The following is a 22,001-nucleotide window of genomic DNA, read 5'->3' as shown; positions in this document are numbered from 1 at the left end:
GTGATCCTGGGGTTGATTATTAGTCTGTAGGGTGTAATGTGTATACTTAGCTTTAATGTTGTTGAGTCTGGCTTTGTACCTCCATATTTTGAAAAGTGTTGTACAAATAAAGCTATTATTATTGTTGTTGTTTACTTTTTATTCTTGACCTTCTACTTTTGCCACTATAATTATACGAGTATAATTTTCAGTATCATTATGATATTTTAAGTATTATTTCACAACAACATGTATATTTTCCTTTCCTTACTTATAAATGAGGATTTTCACAAGATCTTTACTTACTTTTACTTCTTTCCATACTTTTTCCTTTATCGCATAATATGGATGCGACCAGTGGGGGCGATACGGAGCCTCTAACCTCTAACAATTCAACAAGGAAGAAAAAGACCCGGAAGTGAGCTTTGTTGTTTTTCTGGGGCGGGAAAGACTCGCTAGGAAGAAGGCAAAGTGCACGGTAAGTTTAAAACATTATTTCTAATCTAAGGTGACATTTATTTAGGCGACTGCTCTTTTTACAGTTTGCCATTTGACGGGCTAGCGATGTTACACACCTCCTCCCTGCTGTTCATGTGAGCCTGAAAAACGTGTCTGAGCGGTGCACGTAGCGTTTTCTGTGCCTCATATTTTCACACTGGATGAATCTGTCCAGCTTTGCATAGTTTCCGGTTGGTTTTCTTTTATATAATATTCCCTTATAAGAAAATCAGCCACAACGACCTCACAGTGAATTTAAGTGACCGTTTTATATTGTAAACTACAACAAAAAATATAAACATAAACGCAAAAATAGATGTTGTATATTTACTATACCAAGAACCCACTTAAATCAATAAAACAAACAACCATCTCACAAAATAATCATTTTAAAGTTGCTTCAACCAAGCTTGAACACCGTAAACCTTTTAATAACTTAGAAAGAAAATTCAGCACGAACAATGGCTGTTGGAAATTATACAAATAAGCAAAACAGTTCATTTAAATCCGTAGGCAGATTACATAAAATATACAAGTATACAACTCATAACAGACAATAGATAAGTCAAGTAATGTAGTGTGAAGTCTTAAAATGAACGTATATAGGTCTGATTTGCCACCATCTACTGTTGGAGATGTGCCTTACATTATGATGGGTACACCACTCTTTTATTATAGTTAGCGTTACGCCCGCCTAAATGTCCAAGGGGTTTGGGGGTAAGTGACAAAAAAGGAAACAATGAGGCAACAAAATCGTTGTTTGTTTTTTTTTTTCAATAATTAAACTGAAAGGTGACATGGACAAGTTGCTGACACCTTCCAAAAAGGATGACCATAACAAAACCTGAAAGTTGGTCCAAATAGAGTAAGTTAAAATGGTTAAATGATGCAAAAACACACCATACCGCTCTACTGATCTGAAGTGTAGTAAATACACATATAAGTGTACAAGTCTGACTTTAAGTACTCTAGCCTAATTACTGAGGAGAATCTGCTGCACAGAAAGGTGGCACCGAAGGCTGGAGAGACGGCAGGACACACACAGAGCACGTCCTGCTAAGGGCTATTTCAGTATTAATTTTACTTACAGTTTGTCCATCTCTAGGAACCATAAGTAAACCTTTTAGATCAACCAGATATTAATGAATTACAATAGACCAGGCAAGAAGTAATAAATGTATGAAATATCTTTTCAGCATCACTCAGTGACATGATGTTTCTAATTTTAGAGCTAATGCACAGATGAAAAAAAGCAGTCCTACATATTTGTTTACTGCATGCATTAAAGGGCATATCCTAATCAAAAATGATGCCCAGGTTCCTCTCGGTGTTACTGGAGGCTAAAATAGTGCCACCCAGAGTAAGTATCTGGTTGGACACCATGTTCCTAAGATTTTTAGGGAAGAGTACAATAAAGCTCAGTTTCGTCTGAATTTAAAAGCAGGAAATTAGTGGTTACCTGCAACTGTTGTAGTGATCTGGATTGAAACCAGGCCTTGGTGTCTTTAAGACATGCCTGTACTTTTTTTCTAGTAGATTTGTATAATGTGGTTTCATGAATAATTAAAGTAGGGTATCATCTGCATTACAATAATGCATTAAAATAAATGTAAGTAGTCATGTAAGAAAGTCTTTTCTAATAATGTTACTTAAGGGATGTATAATGTAAACAGTAATGATCCTCACTAACTGTCCATCTATCAGATAGATATGATTTAAATTTCTGCAGTGCAGTTTTTTCATACCTACATTTTGTAGTAAAATATTGTGATCAGCAGTGTCGAATGCTGCACTGAGGTCTAGCAGAACAAGCACAGAGATGAATCCACTGACATAAGCCATAAGAAGATCATTCACAACCTTCACTAGTGCCGTTTCTGTACTGTTAAGATTTTCTGAATCTTGACTGCAACCCTTCAAATAAACAGTTGATGACAACTACTCTTTCAAGAATTTTTGAAATTGAAGGAAGATAGCTGGATGGAAAAGAGGCTTTTAGTAGTGATAATTACCACCACCTCAAAAGGCTATGGTGGGCAGCCTTTTAATAACGAAAGAGAAAGTGGGCAAATACTGTACACACGAAACCTTTGTATATAAAACAAGCATAGTTATTTTTTAATTTTAGCTCAAAAAATTAAATACAAATAAATAAGTAGAATTAAAAAAATAGAAACATCTTGGTTGCAATGAGAGCCACTAATGGCCCAATTAATGTAAGACTTTAGAAATTAGATATAACGATTGATATTAACTTTTCGGCTTGACTTTTAAATTAAGTCCAGTGTGACCCCACGATATCTGAACTTAACACTTAATTTGAACTTGCAGTGTCAAGCTCCTCTCTTTGTGAAACACACTTAACTACTTTTTTGGTTTCTAGTAAAAGACATGATTGCATGAGATAGTCCTGAAACTGAGTCATTGCTGTAAGAATAAAACATTTTTAAAAATTTTGACATTCATTAGGTAGATGATTTATATGTGTTGACAATAAAAGTTGCCTAGTAGACAAAATAAATGATCACAAATTGTGTAACTGTTAACAGAATAGTGATGCATCGATATACTGCCAGTATTGACCGATTTTAAATAAGATATTTACCTTTGGCCATGAACTCTATTTGACAAGACTTGACAAGTCTAAAAACAAATCATTTTATAATAATCTGACTTTTTTTCCTCCTGGCAAAAGAGGAAATTAATAACAACAGCAACAAAAAAACCCCGAAAACTAAAATATACAGAAAATGTGAGTTGCTGTTGGTCCAGAATTTCACAATCATCACATCCATGTAGCACATTTATAGTACTGGCTGTTATTGAATCTCTTCCAGCAGGTGAGATGCCATCCAAAAGACAAGTTGTGGCCCAGCCTGCCTTCTCTCCAGTTCTCTTCATGACTGTGGAGGGTGAACCGATGAATTTCTTCTTGCGACCTGGTCCCATCAAACGCAAACTCCAGCCGCTCGTTTCAGCTGGAGGAGGAATGTTGTGCAACGTCCAGCAACCAGGAGCAATACTGCTGACTGCTCCTGAGGACAGAAGTGTCATTCCTGAATCCACTGCACACTGGTACGTGCTGAACTGAGAATTCATGTTAATATCGGCAGGTGTTTACATTTAAAGAAATGCGGGGTTTTTTTTAGTCAATAAGAAGAAGATAAAAAAGAAAATGCTTTTTCAGTTTAGTTTGGTGGTGATAAATTTATTCAACCCATTTATGATTCATATCTTATGAATCCCACACACACAACAGCAGCACTGGAGCATACCTGGAAGTCTTATTATCTACTTATATCCCTTGTTTACTTTTCAGGTACGTGTCCACCCAGTATATTTATGACTGTGTTGAGAAGAATGAACAGTTGAATTTAGAGGACTACAGGCTAAATCCTGAAAAGGTCCAAAGACATTCTGCTAGACTCAACAACAGCAAAAACAGTTCGCCTCAAGCCACAGGAGGTACGACTAAACCCCAGACTTTCCATGTCTGAAGGATTGTGTTCTAACACGTCTACACTTTACAGATTACATTTTTTTTTATTACTTGAATTGTTTACAAGTTACAATTAGAAATGTGTGTAAATCTGGTGAATAGTTTAATCTGCTTCCGTTTTCTACATTATGTCTACAATCTTTTATAACTAGGCAGAAGTGCCTACACTCCTGAAGAAGATGCTGCCATTTTAAATTATGTCAGCAAGCACAAGACGGAGACTGGGGGAAACCGGCTTTGGCAAGAGATGGAGAAACAGCATGTGACCGCACACACCTGGCAGTCGATGAAACACCGCTACAAAGCACAACTGGCTAAGAAACAGACAGCCGCCGTGGAGGCGGAAAAGCCAGAAGACAGTAAGACAGCAGAAGAAAAGACAGAGGTGATTAACTATCTGGATGTTGTCGTTACGATTTTGTTATTTTTAGTCGTGTTTTTTGTCATATGTTAGTCTGTTTCCACTGTTGCTTTGTTTTTTTAGTTAGAATTTTCAAAGTAAAGTTTGACTTTAAATACACAGACTATTTCCACGACATCATAAAATTAAAACAGTATTTAGTAAGTGACAGAGACAGAAAGACAAAGTGGCTCCGTACTGTGATGGCTTACACGTTTGCCTAATCATCATCGTTTTATATAGCACTTTAAAAACACACCTGGTAGACCAAAGTGCTGTACAATACAAATATAAATATAGTAATACAATAGGAAAAACCAAACATAGCAATAAAATGAATAAAAATGTCAGTTGCCCACAGAGTTAAAAGCCAGGGAATAAAAATAGGTTTTTAATCTGGACTTAAAAACTGGCACTGATGTAGCTAATATGGAGAGGAAGATTATTCCAAAGCATCAGAGCCGCAATAGAGAACGCTCGGTCTCCTCTAAGTTTCAGCCGGGACTTAGGGACTGAAAGCAACAGCTGCTCAGCTGACTGAAGCGAACGAACGGGGACATGGGGCTTCAACAAATCAGACAAATAAACAGGTGGCAGACCATTTAGAGATTTAAAAACCTAACATGTGAAAGAGTCCCAGTTTGATCCTGGGAGGAGACACAAATCCCTTTGGAGTTGTATCAGGAAAGGCAGCCAGTGAAAACATGCAGCGCTACCAACTGTGGCAATCCTTGTGAAAAAGGACGCAGCAGAAAGTAGCTTTATGAGTAAAAGAACCCACGTCGAGACGCTAAGTAAAAGTAAGTAAACCGTTTTTAAACCAGTGTTGTTCCATTTGAACAAAGTTTGTTATTTTTATCCCAAATATCAACATATTTACATCACAGCAGTGACAACAGCATCCACTAACATTACACGACTGACAGGCAAAATGATATTAGAATCTACATTACGACTGTACAGCAGGAGGAGATGTACCAGATAAGAAAATTCAAAATTTTTAATCCTTTGGATGATTGTTTAAAGTCTTACACAGCACCATGTGGATGCAGTCAGAAACATGAATATGAGTAAAGGTGAGACTGAGCTGGGCGTCTGTGAACAGGAGAAAGGTCAGCCCCGACAAACTGAGCAGCTCGTTCCAAAATGAGGGAATTCTTCTGTAGCATGTTTGTGGTTTGAATATTGTATATTATAGTATACACTGTATCAGCGGTCCCCAACCTTTTTTGCGCCACAGACTGGTTTATGTCCGACGATATTTTCACAGACCAGCCTTTAAGGTGTCGCGGATAAATACAACAAAATAAACCTGGTACCAAAAAAACAAAAAGAAGATTTATTCATAACACACGGGAGAAGACCCAGGGAAACCGAGTTAACGATAAAAACAATAAAGAATAATGATAAAAACCCTGAAAACCATAAATTTCACGCATGAGCCTAAACCAGTCTGTGGCCCGGGGGTTGGGGACCGCTGTACTACGTTGTTATATTTATTGTTCTATATGAGATATTATTGATTGTTTTTTATCCACTTCGATTAACATAAAATGCAAATTCTAGTCCTCGAACACATCCCATTTGTGAACTTTACAGTGTGTCTACTGCTGGTTTCAGCAGCATACTTAAACCGTCTTACCTGCGTTTACATTAGAATCCTGTTGTTCATTTTACTAAAACGCCTTTATTGTTAAAAAAAAAAAGAAGGAAAAGGAAAAGGAAAAAAAACTCTCTCACGTGTAGTAAAATAGGTCACAAGCTACCTCCTAAACTTCTTGAAGCTTTAATAAAAATCTGGAACCTTTTTACCAGGTGTAGGGCGAAGAGTTGCCACTGGGTGGCAGCAGTGGGTTAAATAAAATCAGACAACCAAATTCAGCTTTGACATATTTTCAGGCTGCTGGCTGTCATGTTTTTTAATAGACTTTAATGCTGAAGCTTTTCATTTCCTCTGTCTGCCTCTAGGTGGAAGAGCATCAAGAGACAGATGCTCAGAAATCTTCATGTGAAGAAGATGTTACAGAAACAGACCTAACACAGGTGGGAACACTGCTTGTATGCTGTAAGGGTGCTGTATGAGGTTATAGTTGCTGTAAAGACATAACCTGAAATGGGTGTCTCCACAGATGGATGTCCAGTTAGTACAAAGAGGAAGCACACCAGAAAATGTAGACCAAGAGCAACATGTGAGTCAGAAAACAGATAAACAACAAACTGAAAGCAAACAATCAGAAACTCTAGAAGCTGAAGTATCTCAGGCCTTTCAAACTGCGGCGCCTTGTGCGGACCTACAGGCAGAGACCCAACTGCTAACGGCAGAGACCACAGACGCAGAAACAGGTGAACCTCAGCCTGTCTCCCCACAAAAACAAAGTTTGTCAGGGGATGACTCCACACCAGCTCAGCCTAAGCCCACGCCCAAATGTTCCTCATCAGAAAAGACAAAAGAGAAGCAGAAGGCCTCCCCGGTGCTGGAACAACCGTTGCGTCGAACAACTCGCAGGCAGCTTGAGCTTGAACCGTACGGCAAAAAACTGAGGTCATCATTAACCCAAGCAGTGCGAACCACATCATCTCCCCAGCCCCTGAAAAAAACTAAGTCTGCTCTTCAACAAGATACGACCACAGACCAGCCGGCTCCCAAGAAAGCCAGAGGAAAAACTCCGAGAGCAGCGGCAGAGAGTGACGAGGAGCAGAGTACACCCGCAGCCATATCTAAAACAATACAAGCAGGTATGTCATGACACAAAGAGTCGTTTTCATTCTTTTTACAACCCTTCTTTTTACACTTTTTATACTTTTTGTGGTTTTCAGATGAAACCAATCCAGTGCCTCAGAAAGGAGAAAAGAAGAAAGAGAAGAGAAAGTTGGGGATTCTTGAATTGGCAACGAAGGAGTTTGAAGATGACAGTGAGGTAGGATGCTGGTTTTGATACACTTTGTAAAATCACCACTCAGTGCCTCAGCATGCAACAGTTCCCACTCTTGATTCCCAGTTTGACTGGGAGTGCTGGTGTCTCCTGTTGGGCTTTATGGACCTGCGACCTAAAAATGTAACATTCAGTATTAATGTTTTTTCTAGCTTTGTTCTTTTTTTTTTAAACAAACAGCAGGTCTTTTGTCCTGTCTCCCTCCACTCATCACCAATCAGTCGCAGCGGATGGCTGCTCCTCCCTGAGCCTCATTCTGCCAGTTTCCTTGCTGTAAAAAGGGAGTTTTTCCTTCCCACAGTTGCCAAAATGCTTGAAAATAGGGGATCCTCTGATTGTATCCTCTGATCCTATATATTATTGTAGGGTCTTTACTATTAATCAAATTAAATTGAAATCGCATAGGAGTTGTGACAATAGAAGCATTCCATTTGAAAATTTTAACAGATTGTAATTGTAGTAAAATACTTTTCTATAAATAGTGGGATGTCAGAGAACCACAGGCCCCACATGATAGTGGGGTTGTTTCTTGCTTTACATGTAGCTTGACTTTGTACATGATGTAATTCAAGTATTTCATCATTGTTTTTCAGTGTTTTATAATACTTTTCTGTGTTATATATGTTCTTTAACACAGTTACATTTGTATCTCATAGTCTGATGATCTCGAAGCTCCAGATCTCCAAAACCCTGCACAAACAGCAGCTACATCGACCTCCCTTCATCCTCCGCCTGCAGACACAACTCCAGATCCCGCTTCCAAACAGTCCTGCACTAAACCTGGACCCACTGAGACCCCTCTGAGTAATGTGGAACAGGCCCCGGCCACTAGTAACAACTGTGCAGCTGAGAAAAGCTGCCTGCCTCCAGCTGCTGAGCCTGTAGTGTCCGAGGCTGTCGGTACAACCTCCAAGGCCCACCTGTTCATATTCGACAGTGAACCTCAGGAAGACGACTCTCAGTCTGTCAGCGGTGACCGTCCAGCAGCTCCTTCAGAACCACAGCCAACAGTGAACAAAGATGCTGCACTTTCTCTGACTCAGGACCTGTTAGAGGAGGACAAGCTGCGAATCAGAGACCTCATGAACCAGACAGATAAGGTGAGGTGTTGTTTTTCTTCTCCATTATATTCTTTCAACCTTTATTTTGCTTATTCAGATATAAAGGGGTTAACTGTGGAACTTGCAGCTTTCTCTGTGTCAAGTCATTTTTATCCTTTGCTATTTTTTTTGTAGGACTTAATTAGTGTGACCAAAGCTTTACTTAAGACCAGTGGAGACTTTTCTGCTGCAAAAGACCTGCTCTTGAATCCCCCCTCCATTTCGGGACCGTTTTGGAATCGCTGTGACGACAGACTTTTGCTCTCGGCTGAGCCTATCAGCATCCAACGGCTGCAGGAGAAATACGGCGAGGAGAACGTGGCCAAGAGAATCGTGTTTCTCGAGGTGGAGGGATGACAAAAGATAGATATAAGACATAATGTCATCTATTACTATCTGCACTTCCACTGTGCAAAGACTGAACTGGTTAGTTGATACCGATTGAGCTTAAATTCTCACTTCTGTTTCTCGGTTGTCACCCGCAACAGACAAACTTGTGTAAACTGGTTGTTCAGTACAGCTCCTACTCGACTAAATGTAAACTTTTATTCAGAAGTTGCATAAAAGATGTGCTATGACTTTTATTTCTCTTTAAAAACACAATTTTGAAGCATTTTAGAAAGAAAATCTGTTTAAATAAGATGAGTTTATTAAAAACACATCTTTTGTGTTTTTAATGTTACTTTTACAATGTGTACTTCCATTAAACTGTATAATAAATATTTAAACACCACCCAAGAACACACGAGTGCCATTTTTAAATGTATGGTTTGTTTTTTTTTACTTTAGCAGCAGATCATATTGCTCGGAATAAAAGAACTGCAGTTTAATCTGGTATTGGTGATATGATGTTCTCTGTGACTAGTTTGAATAAAGTAATTTCACGATGACCTGCTTTGCTCATTTGCAGCTCCATGCTTTTACTCTTTTACTCCAAATGCAACATTTGAACAGCCGCTGCGTGAGGCTTCAGTTATCACAACCAGAGCTGTGTTAGTACAGATCACAGTATATCATGAGGATGTCTCTGACCCCAACTCCAAGAATAGAAAAAAACTGAGAGTTCAGAGCAGCCTGAATGCTTTTTTTTTTAAACATTTCGACCTCATTATTTATAACTTATCCCATGTTGAAAATAAGCACCCACCATTCTAACAGTATACACTTGTAGGCCACTGTGACACAGTTGTTGTTTTCGACAGGCTTCTGTGAGTACTTGAGAAACTGATCATCTACACAAAGTTTCTGGACTTCATAGGGAATGGTCCGAAAAAGAATGGGTAGACTACTTTAAGTTGACAGGTTGATTGTCCAGCTGACAAATCAGCGGCAACTTTATGAATTTAGGTAAATCTGAAGGCAAAATGAGGCCCAATGCAGTATGAGCAAGGTGTACCTAATGAAGTGTCCTTTAAGGGTGTGACAAAATAACCCTAATAGGACTCGTTGCGTGAAAGTACACCTTAATTATGTAAATGTTTCTTAAAACTTGGCTTCTCTGCATGATTATGATTTTTAGTCCATGTTACATGTTAAACTGCCAAAAGATCCTCTACACTTTAATTAAAAGATGCTTCAACCAGTAGTAACATACTTTTTTGAAATCTTCTTATGATGAATCAGTGTGTTCAAAAACTGTTTTTGGTGGCACAGATTTCATTGTAAAAAGCAGTCTTTCCAAAATATCCTAGTACACCAACAGACACAAAAGCAACTTCCAAAATATTGTCTATTAACTTGCCTTGAACAGTGCAATCTAGTCTACTTCAAAAACAAAAAACAAGAAACCCAATCAATCAATAAACATATATATCTATCTATCTATAGATCTATATAGATCTATAGATAGATATATATTCAAAAAGTCAAAATAGCCTCTATTTGTATCCAATACAGCCTTTTATTCCATTTTATCCCAATATCAATTGAGTACATTCATAATTTTGAAACTGAATCAGCCCTCCACCCACATGAATACATTGTTTCAATAGTTTAAGCAAACAATAATAATAATAATAATAATAATAATAAAGAATGTACAAATCCAAACAATAAAACAAACTGAAGTAAATAAAATCAGCTACTTAAAATTGAAACAACAGGATGCAACCTTTGAAGCAAATGAAACACAAAGACCAGTAACAGTAACCACTACAGCTCTGCAGATTCTACCATAGTACGGCTGCTCTTTATCACTCTGCCATGTCTATGAGGTTAATAATGATATTAACAGCAAACACAGGTATGTAGTGTAAAACTTGACAGGACAATTAACACAACCACATAGTCCCGCAGATAAAAACCGCTCGTATAAAACCCCTTTATTAGTATGAAACATTCACATCCACCAGGACCTAATTTACATACATCTAGACCACATACTGTGAGTCGGTCAGCTTAAAAACCTGTTAAGTACACCAAAACATAACAAGGTCTCCAATAAGCAAACAGCACACCATGTATCCCTGGGTTGTTGTTTTTTTAAATAACAGCTACATGTTTTTTGTTTTTGCTCAAGCTACATTCAACAAAGAGAGTTGCTACAGCAGTTTCAACCGATTGAACTACAACCTGCTTCAAAGTGACGGGAAGGTGATAATAATGGTTTGCAAGAATGGCTGACTATTTTTCAAACTGTGGAAAACTGACACTGATCTGTGGTACAAACACTAAGGCTGCGCAACTTTCCCGAGTTAGTAGTACTCAGAGCTTGATATATGTCTTTGTCATGTTACTGTACACGCTTGCTTTGGTTGGCTGGTTAGTGTGATGGCGACAGTGGGGTGAAACACTGTCATTTGTTGTTATGGACTTGCTCTTCCTGCATGTCAAAATGATGCTCTGTGTACAGTCCCAGTAAAACAATGGCTCTTTGATGCTTATCAGGCTGGTTTTATTTATCAGCAATAAAGAGTATGATGTTTTCTCTGTGAGCAAGGCTGCTCCCCACTCTTGTCTGATATAGTCAATTTGTTTTAGTATGGGTGTTGTGTTGTGGTAAATAAATGACCCGAAAACATATGGAACTAGTTTAAAAACAGCTGAATATGGCAACATAACTTTGCAGTTAACCCAGAACGATTAAAAACGGTGAAAAAGACACTTTCTTTCTGCCGCGAATACAATTTACAGAGACACTGTCTTGATTAAAAACATAGCGCATTGTCTGCATTGCAGCTTTTTAAAATTCAAAATATAATGTTATTTAAAAAAGACCCAGAGCTCCTTTTACCCCCACAAGCATGCGAAAACAACAAAAGGCCAGTATTTTAACATTCTGTTTCTGTAAAACTTCAAAATAGAAGTAGCACTTGATCTTTGATCTAGCAAACCGTACATACACTATCATACAAAGAGGTGATAAAAAGATCACTTCTGTCCCCATGCGTCAGTCAGCTTGTGAGTGCGAGGCATCTTAATCTGTTGCAGAAAGACAACTACAAAATAAAACAAACACAGAAAAGGCCTCTGGGGTTTACGATCACATGCCTACAGCCCTCTATGCAAGGTCTGATGTTTCTAGCCCCAATACAGGAGAGACAAAGCAGGATGTGCAACCTGACTACAGGACAGCATGAAATAGTCTACAATCAGGAGTATAACCGAAATCACGTGTAACAACAAAAACTTCTTCCTACTAAAGCACATGAATGAACTGAATGTATACGTGTTAGACGTATGTGAAAGCGAAGCGCTTTTATGACGTGACCTTTGGTTTTAACTTGTTTGGCTTTGATTACACTGATGATTCATTTTACTCGATAACTTTTAATAGAACTTCTGGATGTGATCCAATTTTAAATGACCCGCCTTAATGTGCACAAAGTGCGCAGGACAGAAACAACGTCTCCTAAACAAAGTAAATCTGAACAGCTTCAGCAGCATAACATCTAACAAATGCTTACAGTGCTTATTGCCATGAATGAAGGTGTCACAAGACGCTGTTCCAGTTTGTTTTACTACTGATGTTGAGGAAAAAAATAAACGACAACAAACGTCTGATACTAAGATTATTTTTATACATAAACACAAGTTCTTAAACTGATATATAGAAAAACACCTGCTTTATTTAAAAGGCTAGTGGTCTTAAGAAAAACAAGGAAGGGTGAAAGCCAGTCCAAAAAATAAGGCCAGCTAAATTGCATAGAACTTGAATAGTGCACTGATGCATCAAAAGGCTGTGCTCCTTTCCTCTGTCAGCTTTGGCAAACCCTGCAGAGTTCCCTCAGAAACCAACAGAAAACCCAACACAATTTGTCTCCACTTCTTTTTGTCTCCCCAGCAGAAGACACTTAAATTCCCCAAAACCCCAGTTTAATTTGGATTGCAAGTAGCCCAGCTGGGCTCAAATAATAATATAAAATGTTCAAATTAAGGAGACCCAACATTTTGGAAACTAAAATAAATATTCAAAAATGTAAAAGGTGGATATATTTTTGGTGAATAACGTATTTGTTCTCGACTAAACAAGGAGCACAATATGTACTGTTGTCAATTCCTTTAGAAATAAAGGATCGTAATAGGGTAGAAAAAAAACTTCTCGGCCCATTTAAAATATTTCTTCTTCTTATCCCAAAAATGATTTAAAGCTCTGGACGAGGATCCAGCGAGGCAGCAGTGAGGAAGAGAGCACAGCATGGTTTCTTTACGCACTCATTATCTCTTTGCCAAGCAAAGACGTTCCCCCCACCACCACCACTTTCTAAACAACAGAAATAGTATAAAAGCACCAGTTCTGGGTCTGCACCAGTGAGGACGACCGAGAGAACTTTAATTAGTAGGTCAAATGGGCCCAGATTTAGATTGGTCCGCCTTTCTAGCCGGGCCTTTAAATCCTGTGATAACCAGGGGCGGGGAGACAAGTGGAGATGGGACAAAGCCCAGCAATGCAGTCATCAACTAACGGCGACTTCAGCTTCTGCGTCCTTGTCCGAAATCTCATCCTGGATCTCGTCTGTGTTCCCTGAGTCGCTGCTGGCCACAGAGCTGACAGAGGGAGAGTTCCTTCCGCCTTTAATCATCCGTCGACAGGTCTCCATCTGAACGTCAAGGCCTCTCTTCATGCTGCACATCTCCATGTACTCATGCAGATGTCTGTTCATGTCACTCTTTGCTGTGGCCAGTTCCATCTGAAAGCATAAAAAACAAGATTCAACACAGAGAAGAAAGAAGGAGAGTAAGGACGAGGCCAAACTAAATGTTTATAGGTGGGTAGAAACCTCTTGAATCATCACCTTGGATTAGCATGTTAAGATGCTAAACCTTGCTAATGACTGTAAAAACAAAGCTGAACTCTCTGGAAATACAATTAAAAATGTCACATTTTCTACTGTTGATGGGGGCAATAAGAAACAGCTACTGCAGTTCGTTCTAAGGCAGGTCCAATTCCAAAGAAGAATGACTTGAAATAATAAAATTAATCAAATCAAAAACTTAGCAAACATTTTTCACCAAGTTTATATGTCTTCACCTCATTTGGTCTCAATCAGTCATAACATGCAAGAGCATAAGTTTATAATTGTCTGGTAGCTAAATAAATCAAAGCCAAAGGAATCTTTGCACTTTACTTATCAGGCATGACATTTATGCCTGATAAGGCATGAATCAGCCTTATTCCAAGAATGAATCAGAACTGGGCTGATTCATTCTCTGGAAACCCTGATTGTGCAGATGTGGTGTGTTGCAGTTTTTTTATCACATTTTAGACATTTTTTATGTATTTGTAACCTTTCAGTGTCTCATTTAAAGGTAATTTAAGAGAAATTTAGCCACATTTGACTTATTTTGTATCTCTCTTGATTGTTGCCTGCTACCATTTGGTCTAACATACAAAATAAGGCTCCTTTGAGTCACGCTGTCTCTTTCTGGGATATAAATTTAGATCACCACCCAGTGTAAGGTTCATGCAACAGCTGCCCTAAATTAACAGCATTGCTTATTAATAAAATATATTTGAATGTTTCTGTAATGGTTAATCTATTAATGGTTACTGGTTAGGATGTACAAGTTCTTGAAATGAAATGCCATTTTAACTCATTCACTGCCATTGACGTCTATAGACGTCAATTACGTTTTTCAATGGGAGGGGCTAGAATACAACCTCGGGCAGCTTGTCAGTGAAAACTGAAGCCCACCAGCAGTAAAAGTAGACCTGCAAGGAGGTGCAGGGTTTGCACACGTAAGGGATTGCGCAGTGAGACAAAAATGTGGTGCAAGTCTTGTTGTGTGCCCTTGCATCCCGGAAAGTGTTATAATGATTACCACACAAAAGTGAATTATTCATTGTGAATAAATGTTTCACTATGTACATTTTATTTTTTCATATATTTGTAAATAAATTATTTTGATAAAACATAACCTTTCTCAGTGTTATTTCTGTTTTATAGAAGTGAAAAACTATTTTATATGTTAGAGGTGTCACAAAGCAAGAAATATTAGTGTCAAAGGCTCGTTTTCTCCCTTTTTCTGGTCAAAACAGGCATTTTTGGTGGAACCCACCTCTCTTCTACAGCTGATTACTAAAGAATGGAAAATGGTAGAAACAAGCTTTTTTTTTTGGATGAAAGAGGAGAGTCTGTTCTTCATTTTGGTAGGTTCAGCGTTTATATGATCATAACACACAGTTTTCTGTGGCTCTTCAAAAATGAGTAAAAATGCTCAAAAACCCTGGCAGTGGGGAGTTACCTGATTTGAAAATGGCTGGCAGTGAATGAGTTAATGCTAAATTATTAATAATTTTTTTTAATTCTTGAATTTTCCAATTTACTCTTCTAGAAAAACAAGGATAAGAAAAAAACCCTCATTATTATTTTTTTAATAAGATGCCAAACTACAGTTTTTTCCTTTCATTCCTGAGGAGAAAAAATATGTTTTAGTGGTTGAATCAGCATGTGTTGTGTGGTCGCTGGTAGGTCCGCCTACCTCGATCTGCCCGATGGTCTCCTGGTACTCCTGCTCTCTGGTCTTAAATAGTGACTCTGTTTCGTCAATGAGGCTGCCAAGGCTTCCATCCTGGGAGTCCTTAGAGAGCACAGACAGAGACCTCATTCATCATGCATGAGTAAATGTCTTATACAGCAGCCACAGCAATGATCTATACTGTGAATTGCATGACTTTAAAAACCCCATGCTGTCAAATCATTTAAATGCACACAGGACTCACTGGATCCGCAGCTTCGCTGGTGCCCTCACGGGGGCAGGTGGTTGTGCTCGTCGGTGCCGCGAGGGTGTATGGCATGTTGTAGTTCGCGAAGTCTTCCCACAGCAAGAGAGTCTCCTCGTTTTCCTCCCACGTCAGACTGTCGCAGTCGTCGTCGATTTCGAACGTCTCACGCCTGGCAACAAAGGAGTTATCTGAACAATGTCTGTGTAGGACAAGGTCAGAGAATGGAAAGGAAAAGAAAGAGAAAGATGGAGGAAAGCATAAAAGCCAACATATTCAGCAAAGGTCATTGGAAACAAAAGAAGTGCTCTTAGGGTAGCCAAAAAAAGGGAAGTAGAAGGAACACAGAAGTAGCAAAGGAAAGAGGCAGAAACTGTAATGTTTCTTAAATATTCTAAGTGTTGGTGGTAAATAAATGGCCATATATTTATATCTGTTGTGTTCTGCTGAATGAGCACACTGACTGTTAGCTGCAAAACTGTGAACACCAGAGGGAGATGAAGGAACATGCCAGAAACTATACTGGCATGCTGAAGGTGCAGAGCTCATTTAATTTGATTCGAAACAAAATACCAGTTTTACTTTTGGTGCATGTATCCATGAAAAGTGTCGCTTACAGCTGGTTAAGCATGCGTTTCATTTCATCCGTGATGTTGAGAGACCCGGGGACCTCCTCCTCTGAAGTACTTGGCTCGGCATCCATCTCTGAATTCTCCTCATCGGACACGGCTTTGCGTTCTTTTCTCTTGCAGCAGGCCATGGCACCCTGAAAAACACAAAGACCGTTTGCATCTACAGAGAACCTAATATATCTCATTAAGCATAATAATGGCAATTTAGAGCACGCAGAAGTCTGTCAAATACTGAGCAAAAGGCCTCATTTTCAGTCATGAGCCTGCACTCATCAGAAGCCAGAAAGATGCAGTGCAAGACATGTATGCTTAAAGTTAATATACAGCTAATAAACTAACGTAGAAATTCATATTTTATAAAAAAAAAACCTACAGAACAGACTGTTTTTCTGCACATGTGCATGTATCTCTTGTTCGCATGCATTTTACAAACATGCATAAATGTTTTACGCTGACAGCAGGCTTCATAAACTCATCTACAGATCAATATTTATTGGCATATAAAAATTGTAAATTGACAAATTTCATTAACGGTAGGATCGTATATAACATGTGGTACATGAGAAGTCACCAGCTTGGTTCACGGAGGATTTATTCTTGGGCTTCAGCCAGCAATGTCGGCGCAATGTGATAACCTTGTGTGCAGCGAAAAGTTGGCAGGTCAGCATTTCATCTTTTGTTTATGTGTGTCTGTGTGTGTGCGCGTGCATTCTGTACATAAGTCTTCTCCATGTCTATTTTTACGTGTTTGCATGAGAGCATATTTGCGAACATGCAGCTATGGACCGATGCCCATTTAGGGCGGGGGGTGTCATTCAGTGCATGATCAGCTGAGAAGGAAAGTAACAGTCACCACACAGCGAGTGCCTGGCAGATTTCATCTCATCAGTGCCGAATTTCTCCTTCACAATACAATTTAGCTTCTTCCTGCATTTACTATCGGCTCATCTAAGAAACTGGGAGAGAGCAAATGAATCCGGGGCAGATGGACACTTGCCTTCTCAGGAAGCGACCTTGCGGGACTAACGTTGAACATTTTTGACATGTCCTCTGAGTTGCGTTGCTGAGCCACATCGCACAGTTTGGCCGTGATGTCAATCCGCCTGCAGATGTCCATGTCCACCCTCCTGGCTTTCTCCTGAATCTTGGAGTCCAGGTCAGACATTTGCTGTATGAGGACAGAGAGCGGCTCTTTAGATGACGTTCATACCGTCGTGATTATCAGCTGGTGTTAAATTGCGTCCCACATTTCCATGCCGACTCTACCCACACCAACATAACACTGTCATTTTTATCTGAATTATTCATCTCAACAAGCACTTGCAAAATAATGTTAGTGCATTCATCTATGTGCAGTTCAAAAACTATACTTTGGCCTATTTATTATCTAATAAAAAATATGCAAATTCTGGTCTGATAAGTATGCAGAGGCAGACATGGAGCATGGAAATATGGATTTTTTTTTTCTGAGCAATTATATCCAGAGGCACAAATACAGACTGTCTAACCATTGTAGGGTTTTAACTAATCTATTCCTCCTAAAACATCCTCTACTTCTGCATCACTTACCCTTCTCTTAATGCAAATAACAGGGTGTAATGTAAAGCACACAAAAAGAGACAAAGAATTAAAAATCCATGAATGGCAAAGTAAACAGAAGCAGGCTAAACAACAGTATTTTCCAAAACAAAAACAGCATGTGCATATATTTATCCCCAAGCAATTGCGAGCTGTGACGTGCCCCCCTGCAGTTTATCACAAGTGAACTGTATATCAGTCTGAGCAGACTTGCCAGGGAACAATACAGTGCTGCACAGAACAGGAAGTGCTCTGGATCTACAGCTGCTGTCTGAGCTATTTCAGGAATATTGTCTCGGATGATTTATGGTATTTTATATACTACATATATATATAAATTTTATACCTGTATGCTACAGGAGGGGTCATGCAGGGAAGTAACTGTCAATGTTGTCAACTCTTGAACACTAACCTGATTTATTTAAGTTTGGGAGCCAACACAGTGAAAGGAAAACTGATAATGACTTCACCCTGGTGCTAAACGAACACTTACGTCGCTCATGAGACTCTTGAAGACCACAAGTTCAGCCTTCAGTCTGTCCACTTTCTCATTAAGATCATCCTGGACCTCTGCTGCCTCCTGGGCGCTCTGAAAAGGATGTCACAGAGAAGAACGCAAGACCAGGAGGTTTATATTTGCATGATCAAACATTTTCTTTCACTTGAGGCTATTTGCATTTTAGGATATTGACCACAGTGTATAAGGACAGGAAACTAGATAACCTGACTAACAATTTAAGAACCTTATTTACTCAGATAAAGGGACTGACACCATTCTCCTGCCTCCAGCCAGCTTACTGGCTCAAAAAGAAACCATGAATTTACTGTAGCTACAAGCACCACAAAGTTGTTATTTTATTCGGGCCTTTATGTGCTGTACTACTATTTCCCGGTCTCATCCTCACTGTATATTTTCAGGTAGAGCACAAGAAGCACACAGTGTGGGAGTAGGATAATTTTTATTTTTCATCTATCTCTCAGCAAAAAAATAAATAACAGTATTTTCCAAAATGTCAACCCATCCATTTAAACTCTGCACTGGTAGTTATACCTGTTTTTGAACATTACGTTCACTACTCATATAGTATTTTCTTAAAATCTCACAAACCCACAAAGATGACTATTTAGCAAGTAGAACTGAAAGGCTAACAGTTAAGCCTGCCTTGGTTTAATTCACCACCAGAGGAGTACCAGCTTTTGTTTCTGTGTAGCATACAGCCCTCTGGCTCTGGGCCCTGAATATAAATGGTGCTTTTGCACAGAATTTACTGCCTTTGCAGAAATCCCCACCTCTTATGCATACAGCGACATCAGCCTGTGTGCTCTAAAAGGTTAAAGCCCCTAGAGGGATACCACTCCACCTCTCTATCTGGGATTTTGCTGACCCAGAATCTAAGACATACACGGATGCTGTCCCAGATCGATTTGCGCAAAAGCCGAAAAAAGCAATGGATGCCAGCTGGTTGAGACACTAACAGTAGCTGGGACTGTGTGTGTTGCAGTGTCAATAGAGCCTCAAGGTGTGACACTTTAAATTGATTTTACCTCTACATGTATTCCTTTCAACTCCTCTGAGCAGAAACATAATGGTGGAGTGTTGGTGATATCTGACGTTCGTATCTATATCAAGGCCAGCAGGCTCTTCTTGATGGGTTTGTAATCAGGTTTTTCTAATCTGACAACCAATCAAGCATCCTCCTGGTTATAGCTGCTTCTAGTCCAGCTGTGCTCACACAGCACAACACTGTATGTTTATGGATATGTTGTATAGCAGTTTTGCAAATGCAAATGCATGCATGCACATGCCATTTTCCAGATTATTTTATATATTCCCGTCTGCATGTACTAAATTGTCCTTACCAAGCCATCAAATAGCTGTGCATCAGTATGTTAGTAGAATATATGTTATTGTTTGTGTGTTCTTAGTGTTTCCCAACCTGCTGCAGGGATGTCACCGTTGACTCCAGCTGCTCTCGTTTGGACAGTTCCTCCTCCCATCTGCAACACAGAGCACAGAGGTGGGTCAGTTACCGTCGGCCTGTCCCCAGGGGCCCAGCAGACAGTGTAATGGTACTTTTGTGGAGTTAATACTCCCATCTCTGATTACAAAACGTCCTTGACAGACTGGGACCACACCCACAACCCACACACCATCCCACCACCCCATTTTTCGATCTTTTGTCTCCTTCTTCTTTAAACAGTGTCTTTAAAACCACGCTGCTTCAATGAAGACAATAAGGAAGAACTGAGTCCCATCCTTCTACAAACACTGCTCGTGAATAGTCTTTGAAACATGACTGACATGCCACCATGCTTCAGTCCTGTCCCAAGTCAATCCCAAGTTTGTGAAGTCAGAAATGTGTTTTAATGTTTCTAATGTTTGGTCATTATACATTTGAAGACACTTGTCAACACTTACTGAAATTCCAAAATGTATTAAAGGTAAGCTGGGCTGAATTCACACCAAACAATCTAGGCCGATAAGTCACGCTTGTGCTTAGGAGAAAAAAATATGATGTTTAGCAGACATAAAAGAACATTTTGCTCAATAACAACCTCATGGTCAAATTATTTTCCACCTGTCTGCTATTAATGACTTTGCAGCATTCAGTGCCAATAAACCTACAAATGGTGACTCTACCATCACACCAACTGCCACTGCCATCTATAGAGTCACACCACCAGTGCTGCTAAAAATAAACCACCAGACCCCCCTGTTAGCTGAAAGCTATGATTAGCAATGCAGGTCTTTCCTCCCTTCCTCTGTCTCTCTCGTCATATAACTCTTCCGCACCATGGCAGCTCTGTATAAACAAAATCAGGAGCCTGCTCAATTTGCAGTATGAAGCTATTGCACACAAAGCACAGGAGGCTCAGGCTACTGCGTCGGTCAGTTCAGCGTCCTACTAATACCCACTGTTCTTGTGCCCCAGGATGAGAGACAGCAGATATGCTGAGTCACAGATGCTTCCCAAAAGCCACTCAGAATGAACAAGACACTCATTCAGGAATATGAAGTAGCTGCACAGTATGAGACACTGTGGGCCACAGAGGAGGATAAAAACAGGAGGGGATTTCTGTGAGGTTGTGCGAGAGACCGAATAAGCCAGTGGGAAGTAGCACATGCCTAACCATACATGTTTACTGTAAGAGAGAAAGCTGACATGGGATGAACACTGCTTCATTGTGGGTTAGATCATCTATAGCCTTCACAATGGAGAAGCACACCACAGCCAAAAGTCAGAACATGCGTCACTAGAGATTCACTTTTCCAACAAAATAGGCCTTGTTTCCATTCAGGATCCAGTGAACGTACACTGTCTAATTAGAGAGAAGTATTCCCTGGCAGGGCGTGCCAGCATGCTTCGTGATTGAAGCCTTGTTGTTCTAAAAAATGCTGGCAGTGGTGTTTACTGTGTCCACAACACTCTGCCCGTCTGCAGCAGAACTCTGGCTAAGGTCAGTGAGGTTCACAACTGCATCACATCCTCTGCAGACACAACAGCACCTGCATTACGCGCTGTCTTACTTGTGTTGTCACTTCCTGAATGCACACTAGAACCTTTTCATTCAGACTGTTGGTGAAATCATGGGAATATAGGATTCCCTTGATTTATAGGAGTAAATCAAGGAAATATATTTTTCAAAGCTATATATCACCTATCAAAGTTGCTTCCACATTATTTGGAGCCATTACAAATCACCAGTCCATAAAAGTACACCTCACCGACCTCAGACACCATCATTGTAAGCTTCTAGATAAAAATGGCTAACCCAAACAAAGCTGACATTCCAGCAAAGTTACTTCATCTGACCCGTCTGCCATAGTCGTGGCTCTGCTTTTCATGTTCCTTTGGCATGACTTAATCTAGATGAACACCGGGAGTCTCCTTACAAGGACAAAGACAGCAGGAGGATTAGAGTCTGTGTCAGCTCATGCACATCTGTTTACTGCCAGACACAGGCTCTGAATCACCGCCTAATAAATTAAAAGGTATGCTGTTACAGATGTGTTTATTCTGCTGAGAACGTCAGCTTGAATCTTAGCAATATATCAAAGAGATTTCATTTCTGTCATATTCTGACATCTGAGATTTGGCAGTATTATTCTGATTTTAGGACCATTCTTTGGACATATATATATACACACATATGTATATCCGTGTGTGTGTGTGTGTGTGTGTGTGTGTGTGTGTGTGTGTGTGTGTGTGTGTGTGTGT

General features: G+C 39.6%; 2 protein-coding genes across 7 annotated transcripts in view; one reads left to right on the top strand and one right to left on the bottom strand.

Annotated features, from left to right (window-relative positions):
• Positions 1 to 384: 384 nt before the first annotated feature.
• Positions 385 to 9,037, top strand: terf2ip (telomeric repeat binding factor 2, interacting protein). Of its 3 annotated transcripts, XM_005724653.2 has the most exons (10): positions 385 to 457; positions 3,315 to 3,552; positions 3,797 to 3,942; positions 4,129 to 4,361; positions 6,345 to 6,419; positions 6,506 to 6,565; positions 6,674 to 7,112; positions 7,194 to 7,294; positions 7,966 to 8,409; positions 8,545 to 9,037. In XM_005724653.2, exons 2-10 carry the CDS (start codon positions 3,323 to 3,325, stop codon positions 8,764 to 8,766), a joined length of 1,950 nt encoding a protein of 649 aa, XP_005724710.1. In that variant the 5' UTR covers positions 385 to 457; positions 3,315 to 3,322; the 3' UTR covers positions 8,767 to 9,037. The 3 variants fall into 3 exon arrangements, with proteins under 3 accessions (XP_005724710.1, XP_005724709.1, XP_005724708.1); XM_005724652.2 differs by having other exon boundaries at positions 3,318 to 3,552; positions 6,506 to 7,112; XM_005724651.2 differs by having other exon boundaries at positions 6,506 to 7,112.
• Positions 9,038 to 10,440: 1,403 nt separating this feature from the next.
• iffo2b (intermediate filament family orphan 2b) overlaps positions 10,441 to 22,001 on the bottom strand; it is a 39,702-nt gene continuing 28,141 nt past the window's right edge. Inside the window, exons 2-9 of one of the 4 annotated variants that reach the window (XM_005724648.2) lie at positions 19,719 to 19,779; positions 18,275 to 18,370; positions 17,773 to 17,778; positions 17,201 to 17,371; positions 16,189 to 16,337; positions 15,572 to 15,773; positions 15,331 to 15,429; positions 10,441 to 13,538 (exon numbers count right to left, since the gene is read on the bottom strand). In XM_005724648.2, coding sequence (XP_005724705.1) covers positions 13,305 to 13,538; positions 15,331 to 15,429; positions 15,572 to 15,773; positions 16,189 to 16,337; positions 17,201 to 17,371; positions 17,773 to 17,778; positions 18,275 to 18,370; positions 19,719 to 19,779 — 1,018 coding nt within the window. In that variant the 3' untranslated portion in view covers positions 10,441 to 13,304. The remainder of the gene's footprint in view (positions 13,539 to 15,330; positions 15,430 to 15,571; positions 15,774 to 16,188; positions 16,338 to 17,200; positions 17,372 to 17,772; positions 17,779 to 18,274; positions 18,371 to 19,718; positions 19,780 to 22,001) is intronic. The other 3 variants (XM_005724650.2, XM_005724649.2, XM_013908665.1) reach the window with 3 other exon arrangements.

The sequence above is a fragment of the Pundamilia nyererei genome, unplaced genomic scaffold (assembly GCF_000239375.1).
Source record: "Pundamilia nyererei isolate P.nyererei 1_Seehausen unplaced genomic scaffold, PunNye1.0 scaffold00012, whole genome shotgun sequence".
NCBI classification, from domain to species: Eukaryota; Metazoa; Chordata; class Actinopteri; order Cichliformes; family Cichlidae; genus Pundamilia; species Pundamilia nyererei.
This window is presented reverse-complemented; position numbering and strand designations above follow the sequence as displayed.

Excerpts from the sequence above, each read along its gene's own strand:
- terf2ip (XM_005724652.2), top strand. The coding sequence starts at position 3,323 with ATGCCATCCAAAAGACAAGTTGTGGCCCAGCCTGCCTTCTCTCCAGTT. Across the intron at positions 3,553-3,796 it reads CCTGAATCCACTGCACACTG|GTACGTGTCCACCCAGTATA; the intron begins GTACGTGCTGAA and ends TTTACTTTTCAG. Across the intron at positions 3,943-4,128 it reads TTCGCCTCAAGCCACAGGAG|GCAGAAGTGCCTACACTCCT; the intron begins GTACGACTAAAC and ends TTTTATAACTAG.